We start from the raw sequence: 12783 nt of genomic DNA on the forward strand, positions 1-12783 counted from the left end.
CAAAACGTAAGTGACTCACCTCAAAGAATTTCCAGTCTTTTTGTGTATCTGATATTTTCTCCCTGCAATATAACAAATCACAACTATAGGTTGAGAAGGAAGTTCAATCCCTCGGTGATCTAGGTAAGCTCTTACCTTCAGGATCATGACCTGTAGCCCCAACACTATTTAGCCACATAAATCTCACCAAAAGGCATTGAAAATGAGTCCCAACATCTTTTTCTTCAACTTCTTAGGTTATCCAGGTCAAACCCCTGGAGTGTTTGGTCAGTAAGGAAATGTATTCTTCTAAATGTTTTTGATGATGTGTGAATGGGGAGGTGAGGAGCATGGAAAGGTAGTGAAGCAGTAACAGGAGGTGTCAGTAGGTATGGAAATAAAGAAATAGAGGTACATCTAAAATGAAGAAAAAGAATAAAAGTCTTAAACAATGGTTATGGCTATGGGTGCCAAAAGAAATAGAAATAAAACGGATAAGTCCTGGGCCATGCGATCAACTGCCAGTAGTGCGCTTTTCCTTCTGAGGCATGTAGACTGAGCCTTGTCTCTGAGAGGCAGGGATTTGCCCAGGAGTCTTTACAACACAAGGTCGGTGTTAAGGATACTGTACTGGCATGGCACACTTAGGGAGGTTGGCCTCCCCTCCCCAACATGGAATATTCCGATTCTGACTCCCAGTTTCTGGAAAGCAGGCAGTGCCTGGCAGCACTGGAAAGTTGACTGCAGCCATCTGATCAGTCTAGCGGCCAAGGCTAGACCCAGGGCAGTCCGAGGTTGATCCTGGGTTTGCTCCTGCTTTTGCTTGGGTCTTCCTCAGAGGAACTGACTCCCAGGATTGGTCCTGGTATCAGGTTCTCAAGGACCATCTTGAACTCTCATGTCTGGGGAAGATGACTCCAACCTCTCAGGACCTCCAGTTTCCTCACAGGGACTTCATGATAACTATGGGCCAAACTAGCCCTCCATTTGGGGGAAGGCTGAAGAGGTGGTTCAGCTTTTACTGGGGCAGATCCCTCCCCTTCTGAAGACTCTTCATTTACACACTGGTTACCTTGTGTGCAAGTCTTCAACAAAGAATTAAGGCAATAGTAATTATAGTGAACATTTACTAAGCATGGACTATGAGTCAAGTAGCATGCTAAGCCCTTTATACTTATTATCATACTTAGTTCTCATAAGATCCGTCTGATGCAGCCTGCGTTACTACTCCCACTTTACAGTTGAGGCAACTGAAGTTGAGACTGAAGTCAACAGACATTTAATTAGGGTCAGAGTCTGTACTAAAACTCAAGCCTGTCAGATTTCCACATTTGTCCTCATAACCAGAATGCTAGGAAACAAACTTTCTCTTTAGAACATTTTGCAGATAAAAATACTAAACCACAGAGTCCAGCAGAAACTTTCCAGGACAAGCCTCAGTGTCCTGTGCCACCTGAAATCTCCACCTGACAGGACTGTTTACATGGTATTTCCACTCTTCCCAGCTTCTGCCAGCTGAAACCAGAGACCATGCAGACCTGCCAAGCTAAAGTGGAAACTGTCCAAACTCTGCATTTGGAATACCGAGGCAGCTTGTGTGCGGGGAGAAGGTTTGGAGCAGCACTTACATTGGCCTACCCCAGACCAGCACCGTTTTAGCCAGGTTTTGAAATGACAGACTGATAGCCCAGGAAACACTTTCTCTCCTGTTCTTTCATTCTTCTTTTTTTAAACATTAGAAAAGAAGTTACCATGAGCCTCTTTCCCTTTCCTTCAAGTTGCCATAAAACCGGGACTTCCTTCTCTCTTAAAGCCCAAAGCAAACTGATGTAGCCCCCAGTGTGGAAATTAAGCACAGGATGTAGTGAGTTTCTTCTTACCATTCTCATTTAGCTCTGCATGGGAAACTGAAATGAGCCTAGGGAATGGAAGTGGAGAATGAGAACATTTGGGAATCCCATAGTTTAGATTTAAACAAATGTATCTCTTGCTGGTGAATTTGACTTTTTTTTAACTTTATTATTTTTTATAATGAGTATCTAATAATTATATATTGATTATAAATTTAGAAATTTACTGTGTATGTATAATAAATATACATCCCCCAAATCCTTTGCAAATTGAAACAGGGTTTGTAACAGCATAATCTAATAGAAATATAATGAAAGCCACAAATGTAATTTAAAACTTTGTAGTAGGCACAGTCACAAGTAAACAGATTAAATTAATTGTAGTAACATATTTACTGTGCCCAAATTCCCCAAATATTATTTTAATACATAATCAATATTTTTAAATTATTGAGATTTTATTCATTTTTTAATTTTTTTGTGTAGTGTATACTTTACACTTATAGTGCATTTCAATATGGACCAGCCACATTCCAAGTGCTCAATAGCCACATGTGGCAAGTGGCTAGAGGTTACCATTGCTAGTCAGCAAAGATGCAGTATATTTCACCTGTAAGGGCAAAATCCAAAAGAGAGGGGAAAGCCAGCCTGGTGGTAAATTCAGAGATTTTCAGTGGCCTGTTATGATGCTTCCCTATTCCTTCTTGCTACATTAGACTCTTAGCTCTAAACCAAAATGAGGAAAGAACATCACTTTTAGTCATTCTTGAAGGGGTGCAAAGCCTAGGGCCAGGCCATGGAGTTCTGGGCTGGAGAGAAACAAAGTTGTGTTCCCACTTGTACACTGCTGCTTCAGGTAAAATCAGGTTTAAATGAAGGTCAAGGCCTGCTCTGTACAAGGGGCGAGACATTTCAAAGAAATGTGTTTTGGGGAGGGAAAGAAGCTTTCAAGCATTTGATTTGGGGTAGGGGTGGGGATGGGGCAATGGAGCTTAAGGATGATTTGTATACCCTGAACTTCAAAGATATTCCCTTATCTCTGTCCTCCACCACGAGTCTCCTCTGTTGCCCCACAGGTGACAGCTGCACTGAAAGCAAAGGAGAGGGTATGAATCCTAGGGTGAGAGGTCAGGAGAGAGCTAGAATTGGCCACAACCAAAGAATAGATCTAACTCTGTGGTATGTGCCATGAGGAGGTTTTCTCATTTCTTCCCGGAAAAATGGAGAGCTTTTACAGAACCTGAGCATCAGAATTTTGCCAGAGCTTTTCTGGTATCAGGATTTCACAGATGTATTTTGAATAGAAAAGCATGTCTTCCTACTTCTCAAGAAACATGAAAGTACCACATTAACAGCCCCCAAATTGCTGGTTCTACTGAAATCTTTAATTTAACTCCAGAGATAAATGATAGCATAAGGTGTTCTTGTCCAATATTAAGTGTGTATATGTTGGAACGAAAAATCAGAAAATACACATGAAAATGTTCTCACGAGAATACCGGCTTATTCACAGTTGGAGGAAGTGAAATAATGGTATGCCCCGATCAGTTAACACTCAAAACTGGCCAAAACACTGTCCTCATCTTCTTCTAGATAAAAACAACCAAAAGAGCAATATAAACTTCCTTCAAGGACATAATCAACATCCATGGTCAATTAACAAACTTTTACTGGCAAAACCATGCTGTAATCTGTTTTCCTCAATATTCTTTGTTCAAAAGAAAAAAAACTGAAAGAACAAAACAGCAGCAGACTCACAGAACCCAAGAATGGACTAATAGTTACCAAAGGGAAAGGGACTCGGGAGGGTGGGTGAGAAGGGAGGGATAAGGGGGAAAAGGGGCATTACGATTAGCACACATAATGCAGGAGCAGGGCAAGGGGAGGGCAGTATAGCACAGAGAAGACAAGTAGTGACTCTATAGCATCTTACTACACTGATTGACAGTGACTGTAATGGGGTAGGTGGTGGGGACTTGATGATGGGGGGAGTCTAGTAACTACCATGTTGCTCATGTAATTGTACATATTAATGATACCAAAAAAAAATATATATATATATATCCTTTGTTCAGTTCTTTGACCTGTATGGAATTTGTTGTGTGAGTGGTGGATGGTGACCTCTAAACTGATTCTTCTCCAAACTACTATCCAACAGGCAGGATAAAAACAGATGATGGTGCATACAATGGCAAAAGGACCAACATCTCTTGGAAATTATCTAGAACTAAACTGAAGCAATCACTTACTTTTAAACATAATGAGCTCTTTAAAAAATTTGTATAAAAATTACATTGTAATAAAAATGTACTGTTAAAAGTATAATAACGCAAGTGGAAGTTCTATATCCAGGAAACCCAAAGACATAATCAACTCTCTAATTATGACAGGATTATTTATAGTTCAGTTTTTTTATCCCCAGATTAGTTTGCAATGCTTACGTGCTTTTAGAGATTAAACATTAAGTATGGGCAATGGTTTTTTTAGAGTAGGTGGTTTTTTTAACCTTGTTATAGACTGAATGTTTGTTACCCACCCCACAAAATTCCTTTGTTGAAGCCCTAACCCCCAGTGTGATGGTATTTGGAGATAGGGCTGTTGAAGGAATTAGGTTTGGATGAGGTCATGAGGGTGAACCCCTCGTGATAGGATCAGTGTCCTTTTAAGAGGAGGAAGAGAGACTAGGGCTTTCTCTCCTCTAGAGGATGGAATGAGAAGGCAGTTGTCTGAAGCCATGAGGGTCTGGAAGACAGCTCTCATCAATTCCATTGAAGAACTGATCACAGCAGGGAAAACTCTAATGAGCAGAACTGATGTGGTATAATAAAGGATGGATGCTGCCAGAGATGCATTAAGACATCCCCATCAATGTAACTCACACAAAGTGGATCACAGAGATGGCAGGAAGCAGGCCAAATATATCTACCACTGTGGACAGGAGGGGTGCGAGAGAAAAGAAATGGCCAACAATGCCGAAATATAGCCAAAAACCAAAGAAAATGAACCTGAACTGAAAATATACCAAATAAACATCAAGTCCCGTTTGACAGAAACTTCGTATGCATTTTTGTTTTTAAATCTTATAGACCAATGAAGGTCCTTATAAATAGCCAAGAAGAAATTAGAGAACATATGCCTGAGCCTTAGACTGTGGAGAAGCTTGGAGAAAATCTACTCCAACTGAAGAATGAAGTTATTAACCCAACAGAGTCTCTGAACGACCTGACTTTTCTTTTTGTAGGTAGAAGGAAAGGTTTCAAGACTCGGAAAAACTGAAAAAAAATTTTTTTCTTAACCACATGCAATAGTTGTAAAGTTTACTACAAGGAAATCCAAGCTTACATGAAAGACATTAAAATGAAGATAAACATTTTAGTAAGGGTTAAGAGTAATGATAAAAAATAAAAGCAAAATAAATTGGAAAAACCAGGTAAGAACAGCAAAGTATAAATATAGAATTTCATTAAGGGTTTTAGATACTCAAATTATAACAAAAACAGGGACAAATCACAGAGCCCCAAAAGAGAGTGGGAAAACAGTAAATATTTTTAAATCTCAAAATATTCAATAATTTGTTTGATAATGTGAGGCTTTTAAAAAATTACTCCTTCATTCTTAATATATTATCTGTCTTGCCATTTATTTCCTCTTTCAGGGTAACATCTGTTCTTGAGGAAGACTTTTCAAGTTTAAATATAATGTGTCATATTTAAACATGCATACTCTTTCACCCAGGAATTACATACTGTAAGGAATTTATCTTTAGGACAACTTAGACAAGTACAAAAAAAAAACAGGTGTAAGAAAGTCCATTGCAGTGTTATTCATAATATTTAAAAAGGAAACATTTCAACTGTCATCAGTAAGTCAAGTGCATTTGGATACCAGGAAGCCATTAAAGATGTTGTACAGCTATACTACTATAAAAGATCAATAACAATAATAATAAAAATGAAATAATAACAGCTAACATTTACTGACTACATACTATGTGCCAGGATTTTATGTGGATTGTATCACTTAGTTTTCACAATCAATCTATGAAATAGGTGCATTATTATGTATATTTTACAGATGGAATGTTATGAAGAATAAAACTCCACTTATGTAAAATTATGTGTGTGTGTGCAAACAGAGATGTCTGAAAGGATACTAAAATGTGGACAACAGCTATTTTGGTTATGGTACTTCAACAGATTTACCTTTTCCTTTTAGGTATTGTTTAAAATTTTTACATGACTGTGCATCAATTTTATAAACAGAAAGAACAAAACTATATTTGAACATATAGGGAAACATTAACATGATGAATAATTAATTGTTTTAAATAAGGGTCAACACAGTAAGTAAATAAGTGTTAGTTTATTCTTTTTTAAAACAGAAAAAAGATAAGGCTCACTTTAGTCACTTCTTCAATGGAATTAGAAATGCTACTATTATGGCAAAATAAAAATTAAAAATATGGGACTCTAGGAAAAAATTAAATCTGAAAACTACATTTACATATTATATGCTTATAATATCTAGAAAATCCAAAGAAATAAAATTGTGAATAGGTAAGAAATGTATTTAACATATGTCATAGGTTATAACATAAATCAATAAAACCAAATGCATTGTTTTGTATTTTATCATAAAAAATATACTACCAAACATGCATCAACAGGGGAATGGATAATCAGTTAAGTATAATAAGCCCTTAATATCCATAGTTTAAGAAGTATTTCATTCTTAAAAAGAATATGTGTATTGATATTCAAAGATACCCAAGATTTGTAAGTGAAAAAAGCACATTTCAGAATGACACCTATGGCATTATCCTACATATATTCACAACAATAAGAAGGTAGGTGTATATGTATATCGAGAGAAAGATAGGTGGACATACAAAACCAGAAGTAACAATACTTACTTCTAAGGAAGGGAATAAGACTGGAGGAAGTAGGAGACTTCCATTTTCAACTCTATATACTAACTATAAACTAACTATATATAAAACTATTGTTTGAATTTTTTGCATAATTAAAGGCAAATAAATAACCCAAAATTTCACATTGCTATAAAAAATTAAATGTGTAAGTGCTAATCTAATGTAGGACCACATAAATTTCTTTAAGGATTATGATGTAAAACTTTAATGGATAAAATAAGGAATGATATGAATAGGTGGAGAATACATCTTACAACTCTTTGAGAGGATTCAAAATAGTAAAGATGACATTATTTCCCAAGCTAAAGTATAGCTTTTAACACAATATACAACAAAAGATTCTTAGTAGGTATCTTTTAGAACTTGATTAATAGTGAAATTTATCTCAAACAGGCAAGACTGCCACACACAAGATTTCTGAAGGTAACAGGTGGGACCTCTTGTTTTCAGCTGTCAGGTTACCTCCTTCCCAGCCTGGCTCACTCCCTGAGGTCCTCACCTCTCCTGCTCTGGGTGTCCAGTCTCTGTCTACACCTTTACTGTAACTGTCCCCATGGCTGGTTTTCTCACTTGATGCCTTCTCCACTAGTCTGTACACTCCTTGAGGGCACAGACTATTTTCTCTGTACCCTAGCACATGACTACACAGACACTCAATAATGCTTGTTGAATAAAGCAAAGCAAAATATAACCTGTATAGTTCTGTGTTTAAAACAGAAAAACCGATTAATAGAATTCAATAGGAATTTTCCAAAATGGGTTAAAATATTAGAAAAACTCAACATCTAAGAAACAAGAAATGGTTTACAATAAAAATCACTAATAAATTTTGGAAAGGTGGACATAATTAAAGAAAAATTATCTTAGATTAATAGGGCATCTGATTGATAGGCTGTAACAAATTTCAAATGGATCAAAGACTTTAACAATTTTTTAAACCCTATTTTTAAAAGTTATGAAAGCAAGATAAGAAGAAATCTTCCCATTTGCAACAATATAGATGGACCTAGAGAGTATTATGCTCAGTGAAATAACCCAGGCAGAGAAAGACAAGTACCAAAATGATTTCACTCATTTGTGGAGCATAAAAACAAAGCAAAACAGAAGGAACAAAATAGCAGTAGACTCACAGACCCCGAGAAGGGACTAGTGGTTACCAAAGGGGAGGTGTTGGGAGGGTTGGGGGAAGGGGGAAGGTGACTAAGGGGCACAATAATATGCAATCACAGTATAGGTTGGTTATAGGGGCAGTAGTACAGCACAGAGAATTAATGATTCTGTAACATCTCACTACGTTGATGGACAGTGACCGTACTGGAGGGGGTGAGGATTTGATAATATGGGTAAATACTGAACCACTGTGTTGTATATTTGAAACCAACAGAAGATTGTATTTAAATGATACTCCATTTAAACAAAAAAGAAAAAGAAAAGTAAGAACTTTAACCCAGGAATGAACAGGATGAAATAGGAATGCAAGAACTTGTATGACTATCAAATAGCATCAGAAGCAAGGTGGAAATATACAAATAAATAACAATTTAAAACATTTGTACAATGTGTAAAAACATAAATATCAAAAGGAAAGCAACAAACCATAAAAACAAACGACCAACCTTGCTATATGCAACATAAATTATACAAATTCCCAGTTTCCATTTGATAAATGGTTAAAACTAGATGAGGAACAGGCAATAAATTATTTTACACAGAAAAAGAATACAGACTCCACAGCCATGAAAGGTAGTCAAAGTCAAGTGAAATATCTTTTAAGTTTTTTACATAATTTTAAGCCCTTTAAAATATGAAGCTAATAAAATATTAAGCTAGTAAAAATATGCTTATTGCTGACAGTGATACAGTATGTTTTAATCTTTTTGGAAAACAATTTGGCAAAAACTGTTCATGCATTCTAAGTAAATACATTCTGGATAATAAGCCTTAAGTCAGGAGCTGGTGTGAACACAGAAAAACTGAAAGCACACAAATATATAGAAAGGAATAATTAAGATATTATACAACAGAATAACTATAGTTGCTATTCCAAGTGGTAGGTGAAACTATGTAAGCAGAGTAACAGAAAAAGGTACATAGAAAATGTAGAACACAAAAAATATATATACAAATATCTGTATTGTGAAAGTGTGGGAAATGTGGAAAGAGAAAAATCATGTATTGGGTTCTTCTTTTCCTTTAAAGTTAAAAGTTCTGGCCATGACCATGGTGTGGATCTTAAGCCTGTTGTGAATCTACTTAGGGAAGGAGATTTGGGGTTGAGGACTGGGGCTTTCCCTCCTGTGATTCCAAACTTTCCTGTGATAAGACGGTTTTAAGTTTTAATTACAGTGGTGTATAAATTGTCATCCTAAGGTTAAGTTCTCTTCGCACGAACAGGGCTCCCTTAGAGCCCCACCTGCCTTGCTTGCACCCACAACTGTTGTTGCTGTAAAACAAGCAGAGCAGAGGAAACACCCAGGACCCCTTAACGGGCCCATCTCTTGGCCTTCCGCCCGGCCCAGCGTGGCCAACCAGCCCTCACGTGGCAGCAGGAAGCCTTCCTGGCTGAGAGCAAGGTCCCGCACTCTGATATACCCTGAGGGAAAGGTCATCTAAACACAAGCAGTGGAAAGTTATTAAAATACCAGCTCAGGTTCTGGATTCTTCCCATACTCACTCGGCTCTCCCAAGGCATCACATGTTTTCAGACGAGTCTCAGCTGAGCCAGGTTATTTCATACAACAAAAAAGGGAACTTTCTCAAGAGCATCAAAAGTCAAATTTAAGGGTCTTCAGGATGTGGACATACAAACACATGAAAGTCTAAAAACATCCTCAGCATGTACTTACTTCCCACAGCACATATGATGCTTGTCAGGCATTGCCAAGCCCAGGACAAGGACACAGTACTTCTCTGCCAGGTATTTCTGTGCTGCTTCTAACTTACTTAGAATCAATTCTATCTCTTTTTTCTCTGCAAAGCCTCTGAAAAGAAAAACGATACTCTGGATTAATTTGGGCAAATGCCTATATCAATTAGCAAAAAGTCAGAAGTATAAACTATTTTGAAAGAAATACAAGTGAGTCAACACATCTCACTTACCCTTTCATTTAGTTCATCCCGGCAAATGGAGGTCCTCAAAGTCCTTTGATATTTATCACTGTAATCAGCATTTCAAGCTTACAGCGACTTTTCACATTTTTATAGATTCTTTATACTTTATGCCATGTATCCTTAATTTTATATATAGGCAGACCTGATTTATGTAGAACAGCTCAACTAACAAATTACCTATACTGGTTTCTGAGGCAACTAGCAGCCCACTTTCCTGCTGTTTTGCTAAAACAGACATGGAGATTCTTTCCTGCCTCAGCTACTCCTGGGTTCCTGTGTTACTACTAAGTTTAGCGGCTCAATATTTAAACTACTCAGCATTTGCCTATTCTCAGTTCTGTTTGCTGAAGAGGTATGTGTGTACCACTATTCTAGGGACTTTAGCATCGATTATAATAGCCTTGCTTCCCTGTGAAAACACACCTCCAGCTCCAATTGAACTGCAATAAACTTTTAAAAGGCAAAATGTTATTAGGTTACTGCATGTCTGAAGCCCAATTTTAGAAGTTTCTGTAGTATAATATAGTACAACATATTGCTGACAATACATTCAGTGATTGCTAGTGAAAAATAAAGTGGCATTAGCTTTTCTCTTTTAATTTTCAGGAAGATTGAAACCAAATGAAATGTACTCTAAACAATAGGGGCAAATTACTGCCCCTTCTGGTGTTAATCACTAGACTGACCACATGAAGATATGTTGTGGGGGAAAGGGGTGGGCTTATGTATAATATAGATGCTTCAAACACAGAACTTTATCCCGTGTGGTGAGAAGGCTTGTGAGTCACCGAAATAAAATGAGTTTCTGGAATTGATAAAGAGGGTTCCAACCTTAAATACCTAAATTTTATATAACCCAAACACATACCCTCACACACTTGCCAGTGGCCATCACCATGCCTGCCTCCCTGTTTCCTTCGGCAATCCTGACCCTTACCCTTCACCCCTACTTTGCCAGAGCTGCCAGTAGCTAATACTCTTCTTTTGCCATTGAAAACAAAATAAAACAAACTTCAACAATCAAGACATGCCTTGAAACCTTGAGGTCAATGGTTCTCAAGCTCTAAAATATCTAAAAATCACTAGGGTACTTGCTAAAAGTACAGATTCCCAATGCCAGCCCCCCTCTCCAAGATTCTGGTTCAGTAGGCCTGGGTAGAGTCTGACATTTAAAACAAACCCAGATATAGTCCTTTGGAAAAGAAGTTGATAATACAATTGATCATAAACTTTGATCCAATAATCTCTCCTGAAAATTTGTTCTTTTTAAAAAATTGCCCCAAATTATGGGGCAAACCTAATGAAGATTTATTATTTGTCTATCAGGAAAACTGGAAACTCCCCAAAATATAAAAATAGAGGAACAAAAGTAGTAGTAATATAGCCAGGGATATTTAAAAGCTTGACATTTATTAACCTAATATATGAGTCCACACAGATTTAAGCCAGGCACCCAAGTCTGTACCTTTACCCATTATACTATACTGTCCCTTAGTAGGTAAGTCAACAAGTCGATAACATACATCGGCTTGATGGAAAATTATGCCACCATTAAAAATTACAATTATGAAGATTAATAACTTGAAAAATACTTATGATATGATGTTTGAAAGTACAGACATTATTGTGCCTTTGTTCATAGTTGTAAATCCTAATGACAAATGGATGGACTCTAGAAAAGATGGCCTGATTGATTGGTAGTGGGTGATAGGCATACTGCACAGTGGTTTAGGCACAGGCTTTGGAGTTAGATCTGGACTCTAATCTCAGCCTCACCCCTAACTAGGCATGTAATCTCCAACCAGCTATTTAATCTCTCTGAGCCTTAACTTCCTCATATGTAAAATGGGGATAAGCCTCCTTCTTCTGGAATTAGGGCTTTTAGTTACCTAAACCATAAAGTTCCGATATCCTTCTACATCCCTTTCTGCTCTTCTCTCATAGATTGTAAGCTTTCCTCCCAGGTGCTAACCACTGGACAAGATACTAGAAATTGTCCACCCAATCTGGATGAAAACGCTGTAGACACCATCATTATCTGTTATACCTCACTAGTGCACTTAAATCAATTTCTTTTTAAAGTTATTTATATCCAGTTATCTCAATGCAATCTATATTTATATCTATTATAATAAGTAAATCAACTGACTACTAGAAACCTGAAAATGTAAAGTTACTATAATTTTTTAGAATTATAATAGAAGCATATAATTATGAGGCTTTTATTTTTCTTTGTCATTCTGCAACTGATTCCTCAATACAACTAAGTTTGTTAAACTTTTTTTCTCTGTTATTTATTAATAAGAACCAAGCAATGAAGCAAATGTCTCTGCTAGATTAGCAATAACCCTCACCCTCAGAATTAGAGAAGATGGGGCAAAATATAAGCTAATGTGCCAAAAGGTCTAAGAAGTTTCTTTTGGTAAATGGTAAGATTTCTGAAGCCTTCCGAGCCCAGAGTTGACTTGAGCTCTTTTGCTAGCCACCATAGAAACACTTCATGACCTCTGGCTGCTCTGTTGTCTAATGCAGCCCTGAAGTAACATGGAGGTTACATGTTATGATGGCTTTTCTGGAACAGCAGTGTTTGACTTATTTATTTGGTTCTTTACAAAACTGCTTTCCAGATGTATTTATCCATAAAATATTCTTCAAAGGGCTTGGTTGTTTACAAGGATTTTGCATTTTATAAACATTCTACAGCAACAATTTGGTGACTCTACCCAGCATTCCTAACAGCTAAATCACTGTACTAGGGAGGGCAGCCTGGGTGCTTGGAAAGTTCCATGGCTTGCAAAAGGTCACCAAGCCTGAGAGGCATTGTTCTGTTCTGGACACTGAGTTCCCAGATTCTTGCCCGGTATAGCTCTGAGCCACTTCTGCCTAAAGCAGTTAAATTTTTCATACATAGTC

General features: G+C 37.2%; 1 protein-coding gene across 4 annotated transcripts in view; it reads right to left on the reverse strand.

The window, feature by feature from the left end:
* Positions 1 to 12783, reverse strand: part of PPP1R36 (protein phosphatase 1 regulatory subunit 36) — a 41638-nt gene that overhangs the window by 2933 nt on the left and 25922 nt on the right. For all 4 annotated transcript variants that reach the window (XM_073242267.1, XM_073242269.1, XM_037006381.2 and 1 more), the window contains 2 exons: positions 9606 to 9740; positions 20 to 62 (listed from right to left, as the gene is read on the reverse strand). In XM_073242267.1, coding sequence (XP_073098368.1) covers positions 20 to 62; positions 9606 to 9740 — 178 coding nt within the window. The remainder of the gene's footprint in view (positions 1 to 19; positions 63 to 9605; positions 9741 to 12783) is intronic.

The sequence above is a fragment of the Manis javanica genome, chromosome 8, assembly GCF_040802235.1.
Source record: "Manis javanica isolate MJ-LG chromosome 8, MJ_LKY, whole genome shotgun sequence".
In the NCBI taxonomy this organism is placed as follows: Eukaryota; Metazoa; Chordata; class Mammalia; order Pholidota; family Manidae; genus Manis; species Manis javanica.